The sequence below is a fragment of the Nesoenas mayeri genome (assembly GCF_963082525.1).
Source record: "Nesoenas mayeri genome assembly, chromosome: 22".
Lineage (NCBI taxonomy): Eukaryota > Metazoa > Chordata > Aves > Columbiformes > Columbidae > Nesoenas > Nesoenas mayeri.
The window spans coordinates 7,401,699-7,429,091 of record NC_137572.1 but is presented as its reverse complement, the minus strand read 5'-3'; the positions used below and the strand labels follow the sequence as shown (position 1 = coordinate 7,429,091).

Genomic DNA, 27,393 nt, shown 5'->3' with positions numbered 1-27,393 from the left:
GGATGAACCCTGTTTGAGTGGCATCGTCACGGGGAGCCTGGAGCTGCTTAACAGCCCTTCCCCTGTTAATCACCTGAAGTCCCCATTTAAAGCACGAATCCACAGCTGAAAACTAAAAACCTCAACTCACCATCGTTCCCCATGGAAGACAGTATCTTCTCCCGCTCCTCCCACGGTAAGGCACTCAGAGTGGGCATGTCATCAGGAAACACCGCCCGCTTGCGGCCCAGCGCGACAGCTGCTCTCCTGCAAACGTGTTTGATGCGTGGTCCTCGCACTGACGTTTCCGACGAATCGCTCTCTTGTCCCTGGATTTCAGAACAGGAGAACAGACAGCATTCCTAAGAAAGGTACCCAAGTGAGGCTGGGGAACGTGTAATGGACGTAAATAATCTGACAAGAGTGACCCATGAGTGAGTGCTCTTGATGAGCACTTACTCAGAGAAACCTAATAAGCAGCTACACGTCCTGACCTCCACAAACGCGCACAGCTCCCTCCTGAGCTGACTACACAGAAGCTCCCTCTCCCCCTCAGCTTCTGCCCAGGCCTCCTCGTTTTCGGACCATTTGCCATCTGCTGTACTAACAGCTGCTTAGCGCGGCACGGTAATTCTTCACGCTTAGGATACGAAAGCTACTTGTGACTTTCAGCGTAATTTCAAAATAAGCTGCACTCCAGAAAAAACCAAGCCAAACCAAACTTGGAGAAAGGAATACCTGTGCTTTTGGCTGATCAGCCTGTTTGAGGGACTTGCTCTTCTCGATTTTGTACAGCTGGGCTTTTGCCTTTTTCAGAAGACTGGCCACTCTCTTGTCAGTCATGGGCAGTTTGTCTGCCTGAGCCAGCATGGAGCTGATGGAGGACGTGGAATGTTTAACAGTGCTTGAGGAAGGGGCAGAGACACGCAGGGCTTTTTCCTTCTCCGCAGACGGCACGGTGGGGCTGAGGTCCAGATCCGATTTGTCTAACCCCCCTCTGCCCTTCTTGGACGTTTTGGCTTTGCCGGCTGCCGCGTCTCCCAGTGCGGCGGTGGAAACGTCTGCCGCGGGATCTATTGCTGTGGACTTCTTCCGCCCAGCAGGTTTTTTGGCAGATGACGATGCTGCGACATCTTCGCTGACAACTTTTTCTTTGGGCGTTTTACCTACCGGGAACAAAGCAGAGCTACTCTGAATTTCCGACCCTTTTCTCCTTTTCTCTTTCCTTGACTCCCGCTTGTTCTCCTTTTCTCTCTCTCTGTCTTTCTCTCTGCTCTTGTCCTTCTCCAGGCTTTTGTCAGCGTCTTTATCTTTGGAGAGCTCCTCTGCTGCCCTGTCCTTGTTTCTGCCTCGGTCTGTCTGGGGGCTTGAAGTGAACCAGGGGAAGAGCGGAGCGGGGCTGCTGGACGAGAAGGGCTCTGCCGGAGCGCTGGTCTGCTTCCTCGGCCGCTGGCTCCTTTCTGCCGCCTCCCCAGACTGCGTCAGGGAATGGGAAGGAAAAGTAAAAGTTGAGTTTAAGGCACTAGTGGCAAGAGAACTAACAGAAATGCTAGTTAAGGAGGAAGAGACAGAAGACTGCGGGGTGAGAGTTGCCAGGTCCGAGGTACTGAGCCTCCCGCTTCTCGTCCTCATGGAGTGCGAGGGAGATCTGGGTTCTGAGCGGATGGGGCTGAATACTCTCCTCTTCCGCTTCCGCGAGGAGACGCCGGCCGCGGAGGTCCCTGCGGTGCTGCGGCCAACCGACGAGGGCAGAATCACAGACTCGAAGATCCTGGAGTGGGCCTCGCTCGGCGTGAACCGCGGTGCTCTCAGCAGAGGGCTCCTCTTGTGCATGTCGAACCGCGTTCCCGAGTGCAGAGAAAACAGGCGCGCTGGAGCCGTCGCGCCCGGCGTCGAGAAGCCGGATGCAAAGCCGACGTCCTCCGGCGTCAGCGGCGGGGGCCTGAAGTTATCGAATATCGGTTTGCGGATCAGCCCCTCTTTGGCATACTTTGCAGAGGAGAAGTACTGTGGTTCTGACCTGGAATGCTTCAGGGAGGTCCAGCGGAACGTGGGCTCCCGCAGGATCGACTTGCGCTTCTCCTGCATGGGCGCGGCAGAGGCGGGAAGGAAGGGCGAGGCCAGCGGGATGGTGGGCGGCATGAGCCAGGGGGTATGGTCCGAGATGCTGGACGCGGGCTGCAGCGGCGGCGGCGGCGTGAGCAGAGGGGGAGGAGGGGAGGACGAGGAGGGCTGCTGCGGCACGCTCGGTAAGGCTGGCAGCTTCTTCGCGGTCCTTTGGCTGAAGCTTCTTTCCGTTACCGAAAACCTCCTGCTCCTGCTATCGCCGTTATCGTTTTCTGGGGACTGAGAAACGGGCAGCGGCGCGTGCACTTCCGGAGTATTGCTCCGCTCTTCAGAAGGCGTCTGCACCTCCTCAGAAGCCTGGGAGTCTGTGGACGTGTCCACGCTGGGGCTGCTGGACCGCGAGGAGTCTGACGACATCTGAGACGAATGCTGAGAAGCAGCGCTGGACTTCTCACTGGAGCCACAAGACGTAGCGCTGAACCTGCTGTTCGGTGTGGATTCCAGTCTGGATATTTTAATAGGAGGATCGTAGTCTTCGTCCTCAATGAACCGTTTGGGTGTTTTAATAATCCGTGAAGAGATCGCGCTCACAACCGGCATAATGAACTGTCGGATGTTTTTGAGCTGGGTTCTTCCCTTCCTGCCCTGCAGTTTGGCCGCTTCTTTCTCAATCTTTTTTTGCGCCCCTTTTTTCGCCCTCTGCAAGAGCTGCTTGGCGATCGTGGTGTCCGTCCTTTTGGTGGAAGGTATAATGCGAACGGGCTTGATCCTGCGCGGGCTCTGCCTGACAGCCGTCTTCTCTTCCTTCGTGGGGGGTGGTGTGCCATCCTTTTCTTTGCGCATCCTCTGGGGCTTCTCCAGCTGCAAGTTTACGACCAAGGCGGAGGAAGTCTTGACGCGTTCGGAGGACGGCGGCCTGCCTCTCCTGCGCACCATCTGAACGCTCTTCCTCCCAATCTGAAGTTTTGCCCCAGGCTTAAATTTGGATTTCAGTGGGGAGAGCTTACTAGTTCTTAACTTCTTGATTTTAGTTGCTTGCTGAAACGTAGTGGATGGTGACCTTTTGATTTTTTTCACACTCTCCTTGTCTTCTTTACTGCCCTTCTGAATGTCCGACGCGTCCTTTACTTGTGACAGCTTGAACTTCACGCTCGTAAGCGTTGGAGGTCTTCCTCGCCTTTTTTCCCCACTCTTCAACTCCTTCTTCTTCACTTTCTCCATGGATGTGCTTTCAGACTTGCTCGAAGGGGAACACACTGACGAGGAGTCTGACAGTACAGCTGAACTTCGGTCAGAGCTGCTCCGGGGCCTCCCGCGAGGTTTCCGTGGGCTCGATTTAACTGCGAGGGAGGCAGAGAAGGCAGAGCACATGTTAAACTTCTCCAAGTGGCGAATCAGCACTACCCAGCTCATGCAAGTGTTTACTCAGTGTCAGTCACTCTGCCTGTACAAGTTGCCAAGCCTTTTCAGTTAATCAACAAATAAAAATAGAGGGTTATCAATACATATAAAGAGTACCTTCCCCACAAACTTCTTCCCATACAAAACACGAAGTAGATATATATATATTTTTTTAAATGCAAGCCTTTTCACAGCAACTCTATATGCAACGGCACAGGGCCACTATCAACCTATTGTTGAGAGGCAACAATCCTTCTTAAGGACAGTGTTGCCTATAGCTGCAGCTTATCCTCAAGTGTTCTACGCTCATTTTGTTTCCAGTTGCAGCTGATAATAAGTCTATTTAAAGACACTGAAATATTCAAACCAGTTTTAGGTCCTTACTGTTAAAATAATTGCCTCTCCAAAACACTACCAGGACGCTTCAAATACTGACGCCATCAGTGTAACTCTTTTACTCAAAGACTCCCTGTTCCGTAACAGATCAGATGTAGAGAGTCCAACACGGGGTGGCTTTCACGGCGGATCAGATTCGATGGAATGGGCAGGAGAGGCAGAATCATCACCCAGGAGAATACAAAGTCAACCTCTAGCCCTGCGACTGGGACGTACCTGTGGGGGACCTGGTGGGACTTCGTACTTTGACTTCTTCATCTGAACCAAAACCTAAAAACTGTTCATCCTGCAATGACAAAAGGGGTAGAAATTTGAAGATGTGGATATTAACATGAAAACGAACCTCACCGCGATCAAAGCATGAAAGGATTCTGGAGGATCTTCCCTCCCCAGGTAACATACTGCCATCTGTTACTCTAGCAAACAATTGCTAAAAAGGAAATACAACTTTTATATATACATATAAAGCAGCTACAGTTTACAGCTACAGAATGATCAAAAAGAGTTCTGGGGAAACAAAGGACAAGCACGTATGGAAACAAACCCTTAATGCATAAAACCTGCCGCTCGTATCAAACCACGAAGGTCTTCTGCTCTCGCAACCATTACCCAAACTACCCTTGAGTAGCAAAAGAAGTGTTTCCAGGTTTATTTTTCTAGCACAAGTGTGGACTCACTTCCTCCAAGCTCATTTCAAAGCCTCTGTGGCTGAGCAGAAGCACCTGAGGTCTCTAATTCCACCCGAGCACCCTGGAGTCACCATCAGAGAAGCGTTCCTTGCTAAGGGAGCACAATGCTCACTGCCTGTTACATTCCAGAGAATGATGGAATCAGTAGCCATGCAGGTAACACTGTGCGAGGTCAAGGAAAACTCTCCTAAAGATCTGACTCTCGATTCCAGTAAAGGTGGGTTTTTGGAGGTCTGAGTTGGTCTTTGGCATTTAAATTCTCTTCAGACTTTGTCTCTAGGAGAGACGAAAACCTGGAAAGCTTGTCCCCATGATGTTAAAGGCGCTCTGTTCACAGTAAGATGGGTCAATCCTATTTGTCTGCTACCAAAATTTGTGCCAAATTTTTGTTTTTATGCTGTTCAGCTTTCCTAGTCCGATTTCAGCTCAGGACTTTATGTTCGGCAGTGTCGAGTCTCCTGTGAACAGAGCAGCCCCGACACAGCGCTCCCGCGCGGCGCCACGGCACAGACGGCACCGGCACGCTTCCCGAACATACAGAAACAAAATTACCCTCAGAAGAGCAATGGACAGACAGACTTATTTACAAGATTGAATTAGAGAGCACCTCTGCCCAGAGCAGCACATCAGTTCAGTGTAATCTAAAATAACACCTTATGCTAAAACCAGTTACCAGTGCTCAACTTACACATGGATGAAACACTCACCGCTGGCCAACGACTGCAAACCTCTCATGACAAAGGAAGAGATGTGGCTACGAAATCAGCACTTGCTGTATTTTTGACAATCGCCCTTCACAATCCACAACCAGAACCCGCATTACTTCTAAACCAAGTGCCATTACCCTGCTTTTCCAATGAGATACATCACTTCTGTCTTTGGCCTGGCAGCCTGGGAATGATCATTTTTTCTCATTCCCTGGCATTCTGCACAATGATCACTCTGCCTTCGTTTACAAGTAGCATGACCAATACATGTTCAGTGACACTCATGAGTATGTCGGTGACCTCAGAACGGCTGCTGTCACTGTCTGAGAAGGCCACTGAACAGCAGTACGCGCTGGCCAGGCTACCCCAGCCCGTTGGCCACCATACACCAAAACCAAGCGTGGCGGCAAATGAAGCTGAAACAGCCTCCCTCCAGTTTTTCAGAAGTGACTGTAAAGCACGACAGATGGAGAGTGATTAAAAACCATGACGGTTTGGAACATGACCTCATTTACCTGAGGAAGAATAACGCAACGCAACAAAGGCCACTGAGGTTACGGACGAAAGGCTGAGGGAAGGCTTGCCTGGTGCAAGACATGAAAATCCACCCTCAAATGAGAAACCATCCTGCAGGTCCTGCTTGATGCTCCGACCTATGTGACGTATAACAGCGCAGCCCGCACCGCCACACACCCGTGAAGCTGCACGGGACGGCCACCAAAGCTGTCAGAGACACCACACCAGCAACGCAGCTGTTCCCATCAGCTCTTGACAAGGTTTATTTAGTTTTACAATGGAGTTATCTGAACAATGCTTCACTTCTCTTCTTGCTCACCATCTTGGGTTTGGCCCCAACTACACAGCACCTCATCTTCTTGGAAAGAGAGAAGCTATTTTTAGAAGCTCATTCAGAAGCCTGCTTAGTAACTATGGCACAATATCCACCAGAGTCCTCTCCCCGCAGCGGAGCAGCCATCCTCGGAGACAAATAACCCCCAGATAAGCGCTGGGAGTGCTCGTGTTGGGAGCGGAGCCACCCGGGAGCTCAGGGAGCGGCTCCCAAGCCATTGCTTGCGATGCGACAACATGAATGAGGGGCAGAGCACCTGGGGTTACTGCTACGCACTGGCCTGGATGAGGGTCTGATTTTAGAATGAAAAAGAGCAAGTTGCTCCTTACAGGCACTACCGAGTGCACAGAGCAGTCTTGCCAGCAGGAAAATGAGAATATTCCATGTCAGGAGGCGAGAATCCAGCCAGGCTCTTGCTATCTGGCCAAACCATGAGCAGCGGAATGGATTAACTCACCGCAGCAGCCCACTAACAAACCACTACACGTCCCTGCTTTCCACAGAGCCCCAGTCCCATCCTGGAGGAGAAATTCTGACGTACAAGTTCCCTTCTGAACAGAGAGGGACACCTTTTGGAGCACCTGCAGCAGTCTCACTGCGGCTGCAGCAACATTTCAGCACCAGCTCCAAAGTCTGGGAGAAGTCGCTAGAGAAGGATCATGTTTGAGCAGCTTGCAAGAACCCACACTCTGCCAAGGTCACCCCAGTGGCTGCCAGCGCTGGAGAGATGCAAGATGCAGCATCCCGTCATGACTCCCTTTGTGTGCCCTTTACCATCACTTGAACACGGAGCAGCCTGGGCTTGGGGAGACGCTGGAGGGGATGAGGGCACCTGCCAACAAGTGCCAAATACAGTTTCCTCACCCAGAAGAGGCTGAGAAGTGAACTTCTGACTCAGAGAGTTACCCAGTCTCTTCCCTCGCTTCCTCCACACGCGGTACAGTAAGATCTGTAGTTCAGCATGTTGATGACAACACAGAAGGAGCAGCGAGGCAGACGGCTGCAGGAGTCTGTCCCACAAGCTTTGCAGCTGAAGGAAGCAACACGTCGAAGAGCCCCTGGAGCAGACGGGTCAGTGCACGCTGCTGCTGCTTCTGAACCGCCTCAGCCACCCACCGGCACCGCCACCTCCCACCAAAAACAGCTTCTCACGGGGAACCCCGAGCTCCTGTCCGCCAAAAATCTTCACCAAACAGCTCCTCCGAGGGTTCTGAGAGCTGCACAATGCTGACCGAACGGTGGCAACGGGAAACTCACAAGGTTGGCTAACACATGCCCTTGTGTTTCCATGCTTCTGACAAAGGTTTGAGTCTTCAGAAAGGTGAAAAGGCCAGAGAAGGCCTCCATCTCTTGGTCTGTACCATCTTCACTCCTGTTTTATACCAATACCTCGAGCAGAACCTCTCCGTGCACAGGCAGTGATCCCGTTACCAGTCACAGCACGGGCTCTCCACGGGCTTCCCCGGGCAGCCCTACAGCGACCGCTCAACCTAACGCCAGGAGAGGAACTCCTGAGACAGACAGAACTGTAATGCTCGTGGAACAGAGAAACAATCTGCGCTTCCAGCTCGGCGCGACGGCGGCGGCAGCAGGGAGGCTGCTCCTTCCTCGCAGCACGTGTATCTCCCACCATCTCAAAACAAACCGCGAGTGAATATCTGAGACTCTAACATTCACCTCATAAAAAATCATGATCCGTGTATAATTACCGCGGCGTTACTAGAGACGCCATCATCACCGTTACGTTCCATTTCAAACCTCAGCTCTCTGCAACACTCAAGCTGATGCAGACTCACAGAGTGAACTGTCAACGCGCATCCAACGTGCTCCCGTGCCCCAAAGCTGCAGTTAAACTCCAGGGGTGGGAGGGAGTTCCAAACCCACAGGCACAGCAGATATTTAACAACTACGCGCAAACTTCTTTTATACTAAACGTGGTTGTGTTCTCTCGATTTGTTACACCAAATTTCCCTTACTGCTGAAGCACCACTCACATCAAGCAGAAAGGATAATGCACAGCACAAATGCCACCGTTTTCAACCAGTTATAGCATTACTGTACAAAAAGTCCCCCCCCAGCTCTTGTGGTGCCAAAATCAAGTATCATATTGTCACTCCCTTAAAGCGAGTCGGTTTCAGGATAACTCAGTGAAACACCGCGCGGCAGCACAAGTGAAGGATTTGTAGAGTCACCAGAAACCTGAGGAGTACACAGGGCCATCCCAGAATTCGGTACCTTTTAGACAAGAAAACAGACCTGTTTGGTTCCACAAAATGGGCAAGATCGAGCCTAACAGTTGCTCTGGACTTTGTTGTTACATCAAATTTTGATGGCAATGAGCACTTTCAACAGGTACTTGCACAAGTGAACACCGGAATGCAGCATGCCACCAAGAGGTCAAAAAAATAAGCAAGCAAAGCAGGATTTGTACAGAAAAGGATAGGAGAGCTGCTTCCCCTGAGTGCCATAGGCTCCCGAACTCAAAGCAACAACCCAAAGTGTATTCCCAATGCAGAACGCCAGCTTGGTGCAGGCTCGCACCCTTGGCCTTGCCGAAGGGAACGGGCATCAGGCGTTACCCAACGGACGGCTGAGCCCTAGAGCGGCCGCCGTCCTGAAGAACATCCCTGCCCAAAGCCGGGCACCGCACAAGCACCAGAGCTTCACCATCCTGCGCCGGCTGCAAACTGAGAGCGAGGAAAAGCACCCTGGTTCTACCGCTGCCCTGCTCGCGAGCGGCCGGGTGAATCTCAGCCTACAAACACCGAGCCACAAAGAACTTTCATCATCACTTTCTGCTGTGTGCAATGTTACTAGACTGAAGGGTTTAGTAGCTGAATAGAGAAGTGATGCAAGAAGTAAAATTCTTAAGATCCACGAGAGCCTGTCTTCACCAGCTGCCAGCACCAAGAATGCAGAAAAAAAGAAAAGAAACAAAGCAAGTCGCCTCTCCCCCATAAAAACCTGCCGAGTTGTGAACTCTGCGGTCAGGGTGGTTAGCCAGATTTCAGTCATTTCTGCCACCGAAGCAGCGCTCCGGAGATCCTCACTGCTTCCAAATCCACCTGGTGAATTCCACAGAGCCCGGTCTATTGCAAACAGAAAAATGGACAAGTAACCCAAACAGGTGCCTTAGGGCAAGGGTATTAAAATAAACGGGATGCTGGCGGGCAGGCTGAGCAAAAACCCCAAGTGCTGCACTGGCAAGGTTAAAAGTGCTTCCAGGACCAGCTCTGTGCCTGCAAACACAGCCCGTTGCTGCCCGCACCCAGCCTGCTGGGGCTGGAACCCTGCAGCCCCAAAACTGCTCCGGCTCAGCCACGACTGACCAGCTCCACTTCACGGAACCCACCAGAAAACACCAAAACCAAGCTGGAAAGATGCAAGAAAACTGTACTTTTGTGCGTGTTTTAACAAACTTTGATATTACCAGCGATGAAGAAGCAAAGGAAGTGCTGATTCAAAGGCCAAAATATAGACAAGGATGTGCTCACCCAGTCCACAGCTGACAACGTGCCCACAGAAGAGACAGAACTGGCCTTTCACAAAAAAAATCAAGCACTCTGGCTACAAAGGGCCCGGGAAATTGTCCTGCTGGCGCAAGGACGCAGCTAACAAGTGCAGCAAAACAAGGATGTGGGAAAGGAAGGCTGCAGCCTGTAGTAACACACCCCCATCATGTCTTCCCTGCTCTGTCAATAGGTGGGTTGTTGTCAGACTCTTGCTCTGGCTGCCTCAGAAAGGCTCAAAAAAAAAAAAAATGAAGGCAGGAAGATGAGCAACTCAAAAAAACCCAAAAACCAAAAAAAACCCCAAAAAGAGCAAAGGAGACACGCAGCGCTCGCCCCGGCCCGCTGCCCCGGGCGGGGACAGCGGCAGGAGGGGCCTCCGCCCCGGTCCCCGGTCCCCGCCCCCGGAGCACGCGTGACCCCGCCGAGCATCCTCCGCATCGCCGAGCAACGCGGGCCCGGCCCCGCTCCCCCCGCGGGCCGAGGAACCGCCGCCCCCCGGCCGCCTCCTACCTCCCGGTGGCGGGCGGGAGCGCGCCCTCGGCGGGAGGAGAACGGGGGCGGCGGGGCCGGCGCGGCAGCTGCGCGCGCGGGGCGGCCGGTGCCCGCCCGGTGCCCCCCCGGTCCCCGCCCGCCGCGCCCCCCCCGCCCCGCGGGCAGACGGCGGCGGCCCCGGCGCGCCCTTTGTGCGGGGAGCGGCGGCGCGGGCCCCGCGGTAGGTGTGTCCGCGGCGCGGGCAGGGGGTGTGCCGCCCGCCGGGGCGGAGCGGGGATGCTGTGGCCGGGACCCGCGGGCCGCGCCGCGCCCTCCCGCCCCGCCGCCGCTCCCCCTCCCGCCGCCCCTCCTCACCTCTCCGCTGCCCGCCTCGGCGCCGCAGGCCGCGCGGAACCGCCGCAGGTTGATGCCGATGGCGGCCGAGACCTGGAGCGCCGCGTCGAAGCCGGGTCCCACCCCGGCCGCGGGGCCCCCGGAGCCGCCGGAGCCCGGCGCTGCCCCGCCTCCCCCGCTTCCCGCCGCCCCGCCGGAGCACGGGCCGCCGCGCTCCTCCTCGCCCGCCGCCGCCGGCGCCGCCGCCGCCTCGGCGGCCCGCAGGCTCCGCACGGCCGGCACCCGCAGCCGGGATCCCCCTGGCCCCCGGCGGCCCCAGCCGCCGCTGCCGGGCCGGGCAGGGAAGCGCCACCGACCGCTGTGCGCCATCTTTACTGTGAGGCGACGAGCCAGAGAGCGGGGCCGGGCCGCGCCCCGCGCCCTGGATATCTCCTCGCCGGCCCGCAGAGGTCCTGCATAAGAGGGGGCGCAATACAGATTGCGGGGCCCCGCCATCCCGCAGCCCGGGCACCTGAGTAAACCATGCGCGACGGGTGGTAGCCCGGCATAACGCTGGGTGATATGCAGCTTCCCAGGCCCAGGTCCCAGCGCTGCCCCGCGCCCTGCATAGCGCAGCCTCCCGCCGTCGCCGCTGCTCATTGCTTGGGGAGCCATGCAGGCGCGGGGCACCTCGCGAGCGAGCCCCAGAACCTGGTTGACGCATAATCCGGCCGCCGACAGCCCGCATAACCGCCAGAGCTATACCGAGCGGGAGCGGGAGCCGCCGGCGCCCGGGACCGCGCATACGGGCAGCGACCGCCCCGCCAACCCCCTCCGCGGTGCGGGGCCGCGGCGAGGCGGGAGCGCGGGCCCGGCCTCCCGGGGCCGCCTGACAGGCCCCTCCGGGATCCCCCGGGCACATGCGGAGCTCGGGGCCTGCCCGGGGAGCCGCTCTCGAGCAGGTGATGCCACCAGGTAGGCGCGAGGGGCAGCGGCGCTGAGGAGCCTGAGGCAGCCGAGCGGGGCTCTGTCCCCCCCGCTCCCCGCTCCCCGGGCCGGTGTCCCGCCCGGGCCATCTCCAGGGCAGGGACGGCAATGGCACCGGCTGCGGCTCCGCTGCTCCCCGGCGACACGGGCTCAGCTCCATCATGTACGGCAGCGCAAGGAGGGGAAAACAGCCAGCAAGAGTGTCCCTGAGGAAAAACAGCGCTGCAGACACACGGGCATGGCTTACAAAACCCGTCTGGGAGACATGAATACCCGTTCCCTATAAAGCTCACTAACTGAATGGGGAGAGCGAAGAGCAAAGGCTGTTTGCTCCCTACGGAAGAACCAAACGGTATCTGTGACGTTACAGAGGGCAGAAAAGCTCCTGAAACCCACGGGGTTCACAGACCCGCGGGTTTGCACACGATGCGCGGCAGGGGTTCTGCTCTGGAAGCGGCGCTCACACACCTTCCTAGGGGAAAACATTAAAATGAGGCGGCTTCTGTCTCTAGGGAGCGTGGAAGAGCATTCCCGAGCTTTGCTGGTCCGGTTTAACCCCCCAGCCGCAGGAGTCGGGCAGCGCGGGGCCCGCCGCCCCGCGCCGGAGAGCAGCGGCGCAGGTACAACGGGGCAGGGGCACCGGGGCGCACGAACCTGCAAATCACACCCACGCTTTAGATCCCACGCGTGAGCTCTCTGTCTGTGCCTTATTAAGGAAGATGTGCCACACATCCCCCCCAGGGCCCAGCCAGTTCCCCTCAGAGGTATTTACCTGCTGGGCAACGGGCTGGTGAACAGGAGCAAAGAGCCCCCGGGGAGGGCAGCTCTAGGGGCTGTTGCTCACCCTTGCCAGCACACGTACCTGCTGCTTCGCTGGGGCATCAGGCTTTGGTGCTGGGTAGATTTACCTGTGCCCTTGGTGAGAAAGCGTCACCTCCTCAGAGGTCAAAAAGAGGGAACACTGACCAGGAACCATCCTCTAAGGCAATAAAAAGAGTTAAGTCCTACCCCAGCAAAGCTGCTGGCGTCAGAGAACTACAGATTATTTCCTGAGAACCTGCTGAGGGGAGGCAGCTCCCCAGGTTTTTGTACACATCTCCACAAAAGCCGGTTGATAATGAGCAAGCGTGTGGATTTGGGGACCGCCGACACCCGCAGCCAGCAGCGAGCTGCGGTGACACCAACAGCAAAGCTCTGCTCATCCTCACAGCCCAGTCGCACCCCAAACCAGCCGCACACGTGGAATATACACCCCGCAATATACACCACGGCACATGTCTTTGCATACTTTAAATAAAGCACTGGCCTTTCCTTCTGGATCCTGCTAGCTGATGTGAAATACATTCAGAAGCAAGGAATACTGGTGCACTGGGGCTGTGCTGGGGCTGTCACGCCTTCCCCAGCGCTGCGGCTGAGGCACCACGGCTGCCCCAGAGCGCAGCTGCGCTAACGAGCAGTGCTGGTAATGAGCCGCGGCATCACCGAGCTGTGGGGCTGCCCCGGGGACCTCCAGCAGCTGTCCCCACCCCGAGGATGGGCCAATCGCCACCGCCGGCTGCGCGGCCGGGGACAAACAACCACGACAGGTTGACATGGGTTCCCGCATTTATTGTCACAGACCCTGCTACAGACGTGGGACTGCAGCACTGCAGACGGTGCCGCCAAGGACGTGTCTTCAGACATTGTAGCCGATCAGGCCGCGCTTGCCGATGATCTCCCCGATGTAAAACCACATCAGCACCTCTGTGGCCACCAGACCGTTCTGCAGCGCTTCCTGGAGGGGAGAAAGGCACCTGTGAGATCGCTGGCCGTGCAGCGGCTTCTCGCAGCCCAGCGCCATCGTGTGCAGCCACGCGCTCAGCCCGTTCACGCGGCAACAGCTTCAGCAACACAGCCAACGCACGCGGGAGCGTTTATCACGTTTGGCGGAGCACATCGCTGCGGTGGCTCTGAAACGCTCAGCACAGCATCCCTCGTCATTCCCGCTCTTTCACTGCCCTTTCAGGAGATCGTTTCTCCCCGCAGGTGCGGGGAGCACTGGAACCGCGAGGCTGCGGCAGCGCTGGGCTGGATCTGCCACCGCCGGCCCCTCCTGCCTGGGACACGGACGCGGCCCGGCCGGGGCAGGGAGGAGCGGCAAAGCACTGCGGCTCTGGGCCCGGGCTCCCCCGGGGTCCCCGACGCCGCCGCTGCGCTGTTTTCCGCGGCCGCGCGCACCGTCCCCGGGGCGGCTCTCCCGCCGCCGGCAGCACCGCCCGCCGTTACCTTGACCGTGAGCTGCCGCAGGCGGCCGCTCTGGAAGGCGCGCACCAGGCCCTTCATGCTGTCGATGGCCCGCGGGATCTCCGCGGGGGTCGGCGGGGCCAGCTCCACCTTGGCGTAGAACCAGAACGTGGCCAGGCGCGGCTTGGAGTACGCGACGGCGGCTGCGGGACAACGGCGCGTGAACACCGGCGGGGCCCGGCCAGCCCGGCCCTCAGCCCCGCGCCCCCCGCTCCCGCCCGGCACAGCCCCGCTCCCCGGCACAGCCCCGCCCCCCGGCGCCCCCGGCGCTCACCGCTGAGCAGCTGCGGCCCGCGGGCCGCGACCCGCTGCACCAGCTTCTGCGCCGCCTGCGCCATGCCGGCCTGAATGTCACCCCGCCGCCGAGGACCCCGCCGCCGCGCCTGCGCACGCAGCGCCTGCCGCCCGCTCGCCCGGCAGGCGTCCGCCGCGGGCAGCCCGTGGCGAGGACCCCGCGGGGCGGGACGCGCGGCGCCGCCCGGGGATCGCGGGTTCGAGCCCCGGGCGCTGCCGCTCCCACCCGCGGCCCCAGCTCCCGCCAGCTGCCAGACTTCCACCACCGGCTCCAAGGTCAGATCTAGATTTAATTCCAACGCCCCTCCGTTCCCAGCGCCAAGTACAAGTTGGCAGAACTGTCCCCCTCGAGCCTGCACTGGCATCCAGCGCTCAGAGCTGCTGTGGCCGTGGAGGCATCGCATTCACATTGAACTGTTACAGAGTTTAAACAGAACAGAACAGTGGGAAGGAACATGGCCCACACGAAGAACAAGTGACAGGGTGGGGGTGCCAGGCCCCCGAAGGGACCGTGGTCTTCCCCTGAGGCAGAGGCTCAAAGCTGTAGTGCAGCAGAAAGTCTCAATATTAAAGAGAAAGTCTTGAAAGGAAAAGACAGAATGAGGGGTGGGAAGGGCCCAGGAGAGACTCAGGAGCTCCAGCCGCTACCCCTGCAAAGTTTATCTGGCCCGTGATTGCAGGTTCTCAGTTCAGCGACTCCTCCAGCTCCTCCTTCTGCTTCTTCCTCTCCGCCAGCCACCGCTGGATCTTCTCCTTGAGCTCCGTGTTTGGTCTGATCTGATCCATGGTGAGGGGGCTGCGGTTGAAAGGATCCGTCTGGTCGCTGGAAGACAAAGTGTTGAGATTATTCAGACAATTCCAGCCCTATGAGAGGAAAAAAAAAGGAGGAGGACAGGCCAGGAAAAGTAGCACGATCCCTCTGACACAGCGAGAGCGGGTGTCACTGGATCCGTGAAACAGGTCCCCAGAAAGCAGCCAGGTGTGAGGCTGGCACTGTGTACCTGAGGAGGTGCCGGGCTATCGTGGAGCGGTCCACGGTGACGCGGGAGGAGGGCAGGATCACCGGGTCCGACATGAGCGTGCTCATGATGGGATCCAGGAACTCATCACAGGCATCCGCGTACGTCTCCTCCTCCTGCTGCTGCCGGTCTGCAAGAGACTGGGGGGCACACACGGCATTTAGACTCAGGCTCATTCTTCCAAAGCCACACTTGCTCCTAAATCACACCTAAGGCATTTACAGTCCTCTCCGCTGCTCCCCAGAGCCCCACAGACAGCCCCGCTCCCCGAAATCGCGCTCCGCAGCGCAGACGCAGTGACACGCGGGAGGCAGACAATGCCAGGAACAAATTTGAGCTCAAATTTGCTCTGGTTCTCACCTTGATCCTCTCAGCCAGGTTACTGAAAGACACGATCATGTTGCCAGGCTTGTTGATTTTCTTCAGAACCCGAACAGTTTGGGCAAAGAGCGTCGGTGAGTAGGAGCGGCCGTCCTTGGGCACCGTGGCACAGAAGTTTTCTTCGTCCCTGGACCACGGTTAAAAGAGAGCAACGGTTTAAAAATCCACATTTATCCGACTGTGAAACGGTCCCCACAGCAGCTGCATTATCACCGCGCAGAGCTCAGAGAGAGGGAAAAAGCGGGATTGTAATTAAGCTTTTCTCTCAGGTCCTCTCCAGCAGGAACGTAACCGTCATCGTGTGTAACTTCCACCCCTGCTAGCTGGGCTGCTGCTGCCTTCCCTGGGTAATTTAAACTAAAACCATGACAAAAGAGCACAGCACACTCCTGAAAGGCCCGTCCTGGCCCGCAGAGCAGCTGTCAGCGCCGTGCCCAGAGGGGACACCACCCAGGACGTCCCCGCCATGGCTCCAGGGTGGCTCCTGCCACCCCAGCACCAGCTGTGCCCTGTCACCTACCCCAGGTTCAGGTAGATGGTGCAGATGTCCGACACAAGCTGCTGCGGCTTGAAGTCAAACTCGCTGAAGTCCTTGACCTTCAACGCTCCCATTTTGGGGCCGACCAGGTGCTGCAGGAAGTAGTTGAGCATGGAGATGATGCGCTCGGCCAGGAAAGGGTGCACGAACAGCGACTTGATTTCTGGAACAGAGACCGACAGCTCCCTGAGCTCCGCGCGGTCCCTCCCGCTCCTCGGGGTCCCGCTGCCGTCCCCACCTGAGGTCAGGAAGGCCAGCGTGCCGATGGTCTCGTTGGACATGATGTTGTGGAAGCGCGCCAGCTGCCCGAACATCTGCAGGCTGGCCTCCTTCTCGCGGCGCGCGTCCGGCGCCAGGCCGTCCCAGTCCCCGCGGTCCTTCTCGATCTGCTGGACCTTGATCTTGCTGAGGTACTGCAAAGAGACGGTGCGGGAGCGCGGGGACGCGGGCAGCGCCGGCCGAGGGCCCGAAAAGGCCGCCAACAACCACAACGGTCTCACAAAACACAGAACGTTTGTTTAGACAAACTAGAAAGTCCATAAACGTTCAGACCTGGATGGGCAACATCCACATCACCTGCCTTTACGGCAGGTAAACGCTCCCCATAAAAGCCCCTCCTATCAGCCACAGGTTGTGGCGAGGCAGCCGTAATGCACCAGGGACAGGAGCTGCCCTGGCACTGGCCTTGCAGACCCCAGGGAGAACTGCCTGGAGACAAAACCCTTTGTGAGACAGAATGCCTGACAAAAGGCCACGGGATTTCACAATCACAAACCACAGAGGGCGTTTCGAGCCTGGCCGAGTCCCTCTCAGCAATGCTGCAGCGTCTTCAGGCAGCCAGAATGGTTCCTGACGTGACACCGACAGCTCAGCCCTACCTGTATGGCTTCATCCAGCAGGAAAATGGCGTCGTTCATCAGCAAGTTCAGGAAGCGCAGGAACAGAGGGGGGTTCATCGCCTCCAGGTTCTCCGAGGCGTAATCAGCCAGCGCCTGCGAGGAGCGGGAGAACGGCTGCAGCTCCAGCGCCGGCCCTGCGGCACACGTGGAGCTGCACGCACACATACGCGTTTCTGCGCTCACCTTGATGCTCTGCCGGTACGAGTCGGTGCCCCACATGTACCGCAGGATGGGGTACATGGGGCGGCGGTAGTTGAACTTCTGCTCAAACTGGTGCGGGTCACCTAGACAGAAGCAAAAGCGGGAGTGTTGCAGGCGGGCAGCACGCAGGGGCTGTCGAGTCCTCCTCACAGTCTGTTTGGAACAAAGCTCCTGTGCAGAAACGCTGTCGCCCATCTGAGAGCAGCACAGCCGCTCCCGCAGCCGAGAGCACGGGTGAGGACCGAGCCGCAAAGCTGCAGCTCTGGAAATCCCTTCCAGATCCGCAGCCCTGCACGAGGCACAAGTCTGGGAAGACGCTCTGCTGGAACGCTGCCTGCCTGACAGTGCCGAGCAGCTTCACAAAGCGCAGAAGGACGGGCTTGTTTCCAGCTGCGCGCTTCAAACCCTGCAGACGTTACACACACACAACAATTGTTCCCTTCCGCACCTACCGGTAAACTCGATATCCACAAAGACTTTGATAAGCGCCTCGGCAAGGTGGGCAGCGTTCGGGTAAGAGCAGAACACTCGCTTGCGGTGGAACACGCTCGACACGAGCGGGTTCTGGGCCTGATCTAAGTGAGGCATCACGGCTTCCAGCACTTCGGCCAGCTTGGCTCGCAGGTGAGGGTTTTTCATCCTGTGAGAGGAAAAAGCACATCCAGGATGGTGTTAAGGGCTCGGAGCAGGGCCCGGGCTGCCTGGGAGACTCCAGGCGCTGCGCCCGTCCATACAGGAGCACCCGGTGTTTACACGTGCAAACAAACGAACAGCAGAAATGCAGAGTGTGCAGCAAAGGCTCATCAGGAAGATCAATAAAGCTACTCAATTTCATCCAGCGCTCGGTTACCGAGCAGAATTCATAGAGCTACTCCAAACAGATCAATTGCAGACGCCTTGTTTAACGAGCACCGGAGCAGCTCGAGCTGATGAGCATCGTGCAACCGAACAAGTATTGAGACACCAGATCCCAATTGCGCCTTGTGTGCAGCCCGTGTCCTCCGGGCAGGGCCTGTTGCTGCGCCACCGCGGGCAGGACTCGGCTCTTCCCACAGATCAACCTGCGGCTGCGCGAACCTCAGGCGCCCGGACGCGGCACAGCAGCACAGGGGCTGCACGCACCTCTCCACGTCACCCATGAAGACAGTCACAAAGTGCAGGACGTGCTCCAGAGAATCGGCACAAGTCTCCAAGATGTCGTCAGCAAAACGCCGCAGGAAAATGAAGAAGTCGCCCAGGTTGTCAGCAAAGAATTCTGTGAACAGAGACTGGATGTGAGATCCCCCTGGGCGGCTCATTCTGCCCTTTTCTGGCCTCAGTGACAATGAAACCCGGGTGCTACAAACACCTGAAGGAACGAGGCCGCGTATGCGCAGCCCCTCTAAACGCAGCGCTCCGTGAGCAGCCCCGCGCTGGGACGGGACAGAGCGGCACGCGCGGCTCACCTGGCACGTAGGCCAAGGCGCTGTTCTCCACCGCCGGCAGCGGGAAGCTGAGCTCCAGTGGCTCCGTCCCACGGTTCCCCAGCGCCAGCTGCACCAGCAGCACCGCCATGGACACCTGCAGGTTCAGGCAGTTCTGCAGCAGCTGCGGCTCTGTCATTGCTGCCTTGGTGGAGAGGTAGATGGTCATGAGGCGCTCGAACTGCTCGCGGAGCCCGTCGGCCGCGGGGCTGGCGCTCTGCTGCGCCTCTCGCCACGCCACTTGCAGGCGGTGGAGGCTTTGGTTGATCTTTACCATCTGGTCGTGCAGCCTGCCCGCAGAACAAGGCAAGGAGATGAGAGCTACGTACGTTCAGCGCAGCGCGCGTAAGCGATACAGAAACTGGGAGATGCCAGAGCGGCCTGGGAAACCAACAGCACCCGCAAAACCCTCCGCAGAGGCAGAGACAAGGAGCCGGCGCAGCGGCAAACCCCCTCGGGTTAGCGAGGCCATGGACCCGTGAGCCCAAGAAGCGCCTGTGAGGTGACATTCTTCCCCAGCAACAGGCACTTGCATCCGTTTTTCATCTATTTCTATATTTAGAGAATAAAGCAGAAGGGGACAGCGCTTGGATCAGCAGTGACCTGGCAGTATCCAGGCAACGACTGCAAAGGGAAGCTGAGAAAAACAACACGTCCTTTCCTGGGAACGGGCGGCTGTCTCACGTTAAATCCCTTCGCTGGGGCGGTGCGGAGAGCTCACAGCTGCTCTGCCACGGAGGTGCTTTGTGTTAGAGAAGTGAGATCCCAGCAGTCCCTTCCCCAAGGAGAGGGGACACTGAGCGACCCACGGACACCCAGCGCTTGGTATTTATTCTATAAATCACATGGAGCCCCTGACACCGTTGACATTGACTGTGAGCACCAGTGAACAGTTTGTTTCCAGAATCACTCAGCTTGAGGCTCAAACCTCAGTCAGAACACAGAGAGAAAGGTACTCGGCAGCGCAGCTCTGTATTTACTATACATTTATGTGTCCCTGCAGAGGTTGAAACCAGCCCAGGGGCAATGTGGTGCCTACCGCCTGAGCATACATGTTACTTACACACATCAGACAGGACTTAACGCTTCGGCAGCCCCGAAACGTGCAGAGCGGCAGCACGGTTACCTGTGGAAGCCCAGGTGCAGGGTGTACTGCGTGAGCACCAGGTTCTCCGTCACCAGGTTGTAGCTATTGGCGAACTCTGGCTCCTGCTCGCTCAGCGTGGGTATCAGGCACGTTTCCTTTTCCAAACCTGGAACGAGAAGCGACTCTGTGTCAGGCTGGCGAGGACGGGGTGCAGAAGGCCCAGCAGAAGGCACAGAGCCACTGCTGGGGGTGCTGGGCAGCACTTCATTTCAGTTTATTCGCGTTCAGCTCTTCCCTCGCCAGCCCTTCCCGTGACTCCCCCTCACTGCACACACAGCAGGAGCGGCCAGGAGGCCCCTCGCTTGCTGTCCTGCTCCCCGAGCTCTGGGCGCACCTCTCATGTGCACGTTCTTGCTCCTCCTCTCCTCCTCGTTCAGCTCCTTCAGGGCGCAGTAGGTGGGGTTGAAGCTCAGCAGCTTCGGGGATTTGGGTTTGCAGAAGGGCTGGCACAGCCGCAGCAGTGCCGCGCCCAGGTTGAGGAAGAAGGCATCAGACGCGTACATCTGGAAGAAGATCTCTGGCATCTGGTTGGCCCAGATTTTGGTGCGGCCCGCGTTGGCATGGAGGCAGTTTCCCAGCCAGGACAGAATTCGGTGCTTCATCTCCGGAGACAACTGCAGCAGGTTCTTCAGCAGCTGGTAGATCTTCTCGTGGAACTGGGCCATGAACTGCGGCAGGGACAGAGCGCGGTTGGGGGACTCATTCTCCCCTTTGCCCCTCCCGCTCCTCGAGGGCTTTCTGAGTCAATCACAGCCGGGACACTTCTAATCAATCACCCTTCAGATGAGCAGCTCAGATCCTGGGGCTGGCACCACAGAATTTGAGGGGCAGCCTCAAAAGCAAGGTTGAGAGTAAGCTGATTCCACAGGGACCAAAACCAACATTATCTATGTGTTTTTAGCAGCAACCATGACCCTGAAGGAACGTGTGAGTGGGGAAGCCCAACCCGTGAGCACTTCTTGTGCCCCAACTCACTCCTGTGTTTATATCCTGCGTGTGGCTGTTACACCCGGAGAACCCACAGTGCTTCTGAGACTCACTTTGTCACAGCCAGATTCTTAAATCTGGCGGGACTCAAGCACTGACATGGCATATGGAGCCCTCGGGCGCCGAGATGCCGCGGAAACGCGCGGGGAAGCGGCACAGTCGCACTTCAGCCCACCTGATGGATGTTGGACTCCTGCACCTTGATCTCCTGTGGGCTGGAGCGGGAGGGATTCAGGAAGTAGCCGTGGTTCTCCACCACGCCGGGGGTCTTCAGCAGGCAGGAGATGTTTAAAACGGCGCCGAGCAAAGTCTTCTGGTACATCTGCCCGTTGCTGGGGTCCTTGGGCTGGATGTAGCCTGCAAAAACCTACAGAGCACAGAGGGACACACTGACAGGTGTGTAAAACCCCAGTAAAAGACCCCACAAACTGTTGGGTTCAGGACAGGCTTTCGGAGAGGAGAAGAGGGGCAAGAGCACACACACGAGGAGGTTGTTACGCTGTGCTGTGGGTGTGACCTCAACAGATCAGGTCCTAGAAACACGCCCCTGCAGCAGAACCCGCGAGGAGCTTGCAGTGAGGGCGCAGCACCCACCTTGGCGATGTCCTTCTGCCTCGTGAAGTAGAGGAGCACGTCGAGGTAGGTGTACAGCAGGATCTGGCAGAGCTCCAGGTCCTTGATCCTGCTCAAGACAATGTCGAACACCGGGATCATCACCTCCCCAAACGTGCGCACCTCCTCGTCCATCGTCAAGGCTTCTATGACCTCCTCGAGAAACTCGGTCACATCTTCAAAGTCTGGCAGGGGAGTAAAGCCCATTACTTGCGATACTTCAAGAGGCCGAGCCTTGGTGTGCGTACGCATGACCTTTCTAACCACCCCAGCGGGACTTACGCGCCCCTCTCAGCGCCTCCAGCATCAGGTCCAGCAGCTGCTCGTACACGTTCTGGTTGACGTAAATCTCCGGCGTGAGGAGGACGGTGCGGGTGTTGGACACCGTCAGGTTCCGGCAGCGCACGGCGAAGGGCAGCAGGTTCTCCGGGACCTTGGTTATCTGCATGGAAGAACGGGACGGCGTTGGGGCATCTGCTTCTGGCCGCTAAAACCTCAGCGTGGCCGCCTGGGACCGTGCAGCTGGGTGACGCCGCCCCGCCCACCTCCTCTCGCGCCCTCTGGAAACAGGCGTAGAGGTAGCGCAGGATCTGCCGCTCCCCCGCGTCCCGCTCGGCCGAGAGGTTCTGCGTGCAGGCGGACGTCATGTGGATCAGGTGGTTTCCCGGCTCCGGCAGCAGCAGGCGGGTGAACAGGGCCTGGGCAGCGGTGCGGACAGACAGACAGACAGACAGTGAAACAGCCCGGCCGGGAGACGTTCCCTCCAGAGAAAGAAGCCCTGGGTCACTAACAGGCTAAACTAATTCTGCTGGGAAGAGCGCTCTCCAGCCATCCCTCGTTAAGTGACAGTGTGACCCTGCGAGCCCTCGGGGTAAGCAAGTTCGCTTCCAGAGCAGCAGCGGCCCCGACAAATGTTATTTTCACTGAAAACCCTCCTGGAGCGGCCGACACCTCTGCGGGCGGCACCAACTGCTGCGGCCTCCAGCAGGAGGAACGGAGGCAGCAAAACCTCAACCTTTCCCAGCTCGCTCCCCAAAAACCCCGTGGCTGCTTCCAGCAAGGCCAGAACGGCAGCTCCACGCTGCACTTTGGCAAACAGGCTGCGGCCAGGACACAGCGCAGGGAATCGAGGCCGACGCCGCCAGCGGGCAGAGCAGAGCAGAGCAGAGCGCAGCGCCGCTGCGACCCACCTGCTCCACGTTGTCCATATCCAGCCAGTCCTGCTCGTCCAGGTCCGCCGCCATCTCCTCCAGGTAGACGCAGCGCGCCGGGATGCCGTTCCCGCTCTTCATGCTGGGGTCGCCTGCGGACAACACGGAGCGGCCGCTCGCCCAGCCCGGTGCGGCCCGGCCCGGTGCGGCCCAGCCCGGTGCAGCCCGGCCCCCGCCCGCCCCCGCGCTCACTGTTGTCCAGCGTGATGAGGAAGATCCTCTGGATCATGTGGTTGGTGTTGAGCTGCTCGCACAGCTCGCGCTGCGAGCGGAACGAGCGGCTGATCTCGGCCACCGAGCAGTCGCCGTCGTCCAGGCTCTCGGAGACGCTGTTGTCCGAGTCATCCTGGCTGCCCGCCGGCTCCTCGGGCCCGCCCGCCCGCTGCTGGTGCCGCTGCGCGGCGGCGAAGTGCTTGGCGTCGGCGAGGGAGCCGAACAGCGCGGCGAAGGGGTTGCCGGAGATGCTGTTGTTGTTCTCCTGGTCGGTCATGGCCCCTCAGGGCCGCGCCATGCGGGGCAGCCCGCGCTCGCCGTGGGGCCCCGCGGGCGGCCGAGCGGCGGCTCCGGTACCGGCCGCGCCGCCTGACAGCGCTGCGCGTCACCTCGGCGCGCGGGAACAACGTCAGCGCCGCGCGCCGGAAGCGAGGCGGGGAGGAGGCGGAGCCTTTGAGGAACGGCCCCCGGCGGGGGCGGGGCGGGGGCGGGGCGGGCGCGGGGCGGGCGCGGGGCGGGCGCGGGGCGAGCAGCGGCCCCTGGCGGCGCGGGGGAGGCACTGCGGCGGCGGGACCGGGACCGGGACCGGGATCGGGACCGGGACCGGGACCGGGATGGGACAGGGACACACGGGCAGCGGAGTCCTGCGCGGCTCCACGCGAAACCAGCGCGTTCGTGCGCCGCCCCACGCAAACCTCTGTCTCGCAGCCGAGCCTGCGGTGTTTTCACTCGGTCGGCCACCTCATTTGAATATTAACGATATGTAAATCACCTAATTATCACCTAATTAACATGTAAATTAAAAGCAGGTGGGTAATAAAACTCATTTGGATATCGAAACACCTGTTTGCAGTTGCATAAAGATGGTAAAAAAAAAAAAACACCACACACCCCCCTTTTTTTTGGGCGGGGGGGTGGGGTGGGGGGGGGGGGGGGGTGTGTTTCTGTCAGTGTGTTCTCAGTGTCTGTCAGGGTGTTTCCAGTGTCTGTCTGTCAGGGTGTTTTCAGCGTTTTCAGGACGGGTTTTCTGCAGTTTTAGCAGTTTTTATGCATTTATACAACAGTGTGAAAGCAGGAAAGCCCAGTCCCAGCCCACCAGGACGGAGCCGCCAACACCCCCGCCCTGGGGCACAAAAGCCACACGGATACACACAAGTATAAAGATCACAAATCACACACCACCCCCCTCCCCCCTCCCCCTTCCCCCCACCCACCCCCCCCACACACACCCCGGTCGGGCTCTGCTCCCGGGAACCAGCGCAGGACCGGAGGAAACGGCCTCAAGTTGAGGTTGGATCTGGGAACAATTTCTGCCCCAAAGGGCTGTGGGGCATTGAACAGGCTGCCCAGGGCAGTGCTGGAGTCACCAGCGCTGGAGGGCTGGACAGACGGACATGAGGTTCCCAGGACAGGGGGTAGGGACGGAGGGGGTTATGGTTGGACTCCATGATCTTGGGAAGGGGGGGGGTTTGCATCTCTTCCAACCCAAATGATTCTGTGAATCCAGGTGTAGATCTGGTCTCTGTTAAACGAGTTCTACAGCAGGTCAGAGCACATTAACCACAACCAAAGAGCCTGAGCCAACCAGAGCAGGACTCGGGGACTTTCCGGGGACCCTGGAGGACAAACCCCGCGCTAGAGCTTGAAGAATTCGCACATGGCAGCAAACCGTGACGTTTGGCAAGGGCTGGGGGTTCGCTGTGAACCGGGCTCGTTGTAACACCCGCCCCGGGGCCCAGGGCACCGTGTCCGGGACAGCCCGTCCCGGCTGCGCGCAGGATTCGGTGTCTGCCGGACCCCCCGGGCCCGCCGGCTGAGCGGCCGGGGGCAAGTGCCGCTGCGGGCAGCGCTCGCCAAATTAAGGTGCATAATTGTGTTATGCGATGGTTTCCAGCTCGGAGCGGGATCACCGGGCGCCGTTTTGTGCGCAGAACTGGCACGGAGCGAACCCCGGGCGGGCACCGGACGCCGGGACCCCCCGAGCCCCGGGGCGGCACAGCGGCAGCTCCGCCGCTTCCACCGGCAGGAGGCGCTGCACCGGGCGGCGCTGCGGGGGTCCGTGCCCGGTGCCGCCGTCCCGGGACGGTGCCTGTGGGGTACGTGGGAACCCCTCCGGACCACAACTCCCGGCGGGGGCTGCGGCGGCGGGGGCTGCGGCGGGGGCACGCACCGCCCAGCCGCCGGCCCTTCGGGGGCTGCGTGACCCCCGTCGATTGTTGTGCAAACAAAACAAACATTGCGGCTGACGGGGGTGTGGGTTTTCTTTTTTTTAAGATTTGTTTTTTTTATTCAAGAGCGTTTAATCACCCCTCGCTTGGACCTTGCGTTCCTTGTTACAAAACAACTTTGCACCAAAACCGACGCAGCGGGGCGCGGGAAGGGGCAGGAGGGCGCAGCCCCGCGGCGCAGGGTGGCCTATGGCACTGTCGGTGCGGGACCCCCGCCGGCCCCCCCATCCCGCGCAGGAGCCGCGGCCGGGAGAGCCGCCCCCGCGCCGGGAGCTGCTCAGGCCGGGCCCCCCCGCTCCGGCGGCTCCCCCTGTCCCTCGGGGCCGCCGGTCCCGGTGCCAGCCCCGTCGCGGTGCGCGGTGCCCGCGGCGCAGGGCTGCAGGAGCTGGTCCCAGCAGAGGCTGAGCGTGGAGCGCTCCTGCTCCAGCTCCTGCAGCTCCCGCAGCTCCTGCAGCTCCTTGGCGCTGGCCGCCGGCGTCTGCACCTCGAAGGTCATGTCAAAGCGGCCGTAGTCCACGTGGAAGGCGCCTTTCTCCAGGGACATGCAGGGCTCGAAGCGGTACCCCCAGAGGATCTCGTCCTCTGTGTACGAGGTGCGGGCTTGGCATGTCATCCCTGCGGCGAGACAACGGCTGATCTGTCGAGGGCAAAGTGACACCACAACGAACCAGCCCTGGGTCCCCCCACGCCTTGGGGAGCCGGTTTTGGCCCTGGGCATCACTCACCTGGACTCTGGCTCCAAGCCGGGGTCCACCGCCTCTCCAGGACCAGAGACTGGCAGCTCCCCCCACCCGACCCCCCTGGCCCACTCGCCTGTGGCCTCCACGATGCCCTCGAGGATGACAATGATCTCAAACTGCTCCCGGCGCAGCGACTCGGCCGACGTGTCCCAGAAGGGGCTGTGGCGGTTGATGACGTGGCAGATGATCTGGGGCTCCACCAGGAACAGCCGGTCCTCGCCCGTGTCGTAGCCCAGGTTCAGCTCCGACTGCTCCAGCGGGATGAACTCCCCCTCGGCCGTCTGCCGCGACTTGATCAGCTTGGCGCGGATCTTGGCGTCCACCATGTGGCTGTCCCGCAGGTCCCCCACGCGGAACATCAGGCAGAGCTTCTCGTCGCGGCGGGACACCACGCAGTTCTTGCTGAAGATGAGGGTCTGGGCGCGCTTCTTGGGCCGGGAGATCTTGACGAACATGCAGCCCACCATGAGGGCGTCGATCATGGAGCCCACGATGGACTGGGCCATCAGCAGGATGACGCCCTCGGCGCAGTTGGCCGTCACCATGCGGGAACCGTAGCCGATGGTGCGCTGGCTCTCCACCGAGAAGAGCAGCGCGGAGACGAAGCCGTCCACGTTCTCGATGCACGCCCGCCACTCGGGATCGCCGCGGTGCCAGATGTCGCCCCGTGCCCAGGCGTCGAAGAAGTAGACGGTGCCGAAGGCCACCCAGGTGACAATGTAGCACATCATGAAGACGAAGAGGAACCAGCGGTACTTGAGGTCCACGATGGTGGTGAAGATGTCCGAGAGGAACCGCTTCTTCTCCTGGATGTTGCCCAGGTTCACCTGGCACTTGCCCACCTTGGTGACGTAGCGCTGCCGCTGCCGCTTGCCCGCCTGCACCACGGGCCCGTCCTCGTCCCGCAGCCGGCGGCGCCGGCTCTGCAGCCCCTCCGGCACAGTGGCGGTGCTGCTGCGGCTCTTGCCGCGCACTGCGCCGGGGATGCTGGGCACGCTCAGCGCCTGCTGCGGGTACCCGCGGGCGCCCGGCGGGCACCGGGGCAGATCACCGGGATGGTGCTGGGCGGCCACGCTGCTGCGGCTTGGCAGGGCCGGCTCGCCGGGGACGACGCCACCGCGGTGGGGCGGGGACAGGTAGTTTGGCATCGGGGCGCTTCTCTCGGCAGCCGCAGCACCGGTTTGGTGGCGGCCGTCCTCTGCCAGCACCGCGGGGGCGGCCGGGAGCTCGGGCTGCGGGGAACGGGCGTTGGTGAGGAGGCGCCTCTGGACACGGCCGCGGCGCAGCCCGGCGCGAGCCGTACCTTCTGCCGGAAGGTGCCGTAGCCGCTGGTGTCGGTGGGCGGCCGCGGCAGGTAGGCCAGCATGTGCTTGGCGGTGGGGACGTGCGCCGGGGGCACCGAGTTGCTGCGGCTGCGGGGCTCCTCGGGCGCCGGGCGGCCGAGGCTGTTGTGGGCGCAGGGCAGCACCATGGCGGTGCCGTGACGGGGGCTCAGCCCCGGGGTCCTGCCGCGGGGGGCACAGAGCGGGGCGTTACTTTGGGTGCAGGGATCGGGCCGCCCACGCCCAGTACCGCACGTGCCGGCCGCAGAGCCGTGCCGGGGCGGCCACCGGCGCACGGCAGATGGCTAAGCCCATTAGGGCCATAATTGCATTGCGGGGATGGGGAAGGAGGCGGCGGCTGGTGGGGCGCAGCCTGGCAGATCTGGTGAGCGTTCCCAGCCCCGCTCCACGCTCGTCACAGGCCGTAAGTGCCGGTTCCCTAATTAGCTCGGAGCAGAACCGG

General features: G+C 59.7%; 4 protein-coding genes across 4 annotated transcripts in view; all 4 read right to left on the bottom strand.

Moving 5' to 3' along the window:
* Positions 1–10,810, bottom strand: part of KMT2A (lysine methyltransferase 2A) — a gene marked incomplete at its 3' end in the record, with an annotated part of 33,529 nt that extends 22,719 nt beyond the window's left edge. The window contains exons 1-4 of the mRNA XM_080357860.1: positions 10,448–10,810; positions 4,060–4,129; positions 718–3,386; positions 131–308 (exon numbers count right to left, since the gene is read on the bottom strand). Coding sequence (XP_080213986.1) covers positions 131–308; positions 718–3,386; positions 4,060–4,129; positions 10,448–10,795 — 3,265 coding nt within the window. The 5' untranslated portion in view covers positions 10,796–10,810. The remainder of the gene's footprint in view (positions 1–130; positions 309–717; positions 3,387–4,059; positions 4,130–10,447) is intronic.
* A 2,169-nt stretch (positions 10,811–12,979) lies between these two features.
* On the bottom strand, positions 12,980–14,592 carry ATP5MG (ATP synthase membrane subunit g). The gene is made up of 3 exons (XM_080357841.1): positions 13,950–14,592; positions 13,658–13,818; positions 12,980–13,166 (listed from the first exon to the last, which is right to left on the bottom strand). The coding sequence occupies exons 1-3, from the start codon at positions 14,371–14,373 to the stop codon at positions 13,068–13,070; spliced, it is 684 nt and encodes a 227-aa protein (XP_080213967.1). The 5' UTR covers positions 14,374–14,592; the 3' UTR covers positions 12,980–13,067.
* Positions 14,240–23,028, bottom strand: UBE4A (ubiquitination factor E4A). Its single transcript, XM_080357840.1, has 18 exons — positions 22,620–23,028; positions 22,407–22,519; positions 21,762–21,914; positions 21,499–21,658; positions 21,199–21,401; positions 20,780–20,971; positions 19,952–20,285; positions 19,597–19,723; positions 18,453–18,760; positions 18,130–18,262; positions 17,460–17,647; positions 16,990–17,090; positions 16,786–16,899; positions 16,146–16,320; positions 15,890–16,070; positions 15,349–15,496; positions 14,971–15,128; positions 14,240–14,792 (listed from the first exon to the last, which is right to left on the bottom strand). Exons 1-18 carry the CDS (start codon positions 22,915–22,917, stop codon positions 14,654–14,656), a joined length of 3,225 nt encoding a protein of 1,074 aa, XP_080213966.1. The 5' UTR covers positions 22,918–23,028; the 3' UTR covers positions 14,240–14,653.
* A 1,498-nt stretch (positions 23,029–24,526) lies between these two features.
* Positions 24,527–27,079, bottom strand: LOC308048728 (G protein-activated inward rectifier potassium channel 4-like; the record flags this gene model as incomplete). The annotated part of the gene is made up of 3 exons (XM_080358007.1): positions 24,527–25,483; positions 25,682–26,840; positions 26,912–27,079. 3 exons carry the CDS (start codon positions 27,077–27,079, stop codon positions 25,146–25,148), a joined length of 1,665 nt encoding a protein of 554 aa, XP_080214133.1. The 3' UTR covers positions 24,527–25,145.
* Between the last annotated feature and the right edge of the window lie 314 nt (positions 27,080–27,393).

Coding starts and splice junctions, on each gene's coding strand:
- ATP5MG (XM_080357841.1), bottom strand. CDS start 14,373: ATGCGATGCCTCCACGGCCACAGCAGCTCTGAGCGCTGGATGCCAGTG. Junction 13,819..13,949: donor CGGGCCGCAGCTGCTCAGCG/GTGAGCGCCGGG, acceptor GTTGTCCCGCAG/CCGCCGTCGCGTACTCCAAG. Junction 13,167..13,657: donor TGCGGCAGCTCACGGTCAAG/GTAACGGCGGGC, acceptor TCTCCCCTCCAG/GAAGCGCTGCAGAACGGTCT.
- UBE4A (XM_080357840.1), bottom strand. CDS start 22,917: ATGACCGACCAGGAGAACAACAACAGCATCTCCGGCAACCCCTTCGCC. Junction 19,724..19,951: donor CAAGAACGTGCACATGAGAG/GTGCGCCCAGAG, acceptor TTCTCGTTCCAG/GTTTGGAAAAGGAAACGTGC. Junction 16,321..16,785: donor TGCTGGATGAAGCCATACAG/GTAGGGCTGAGC, acceptor GTCTCTTTGCAG/TACCTCAGCAAGATCAAGGT.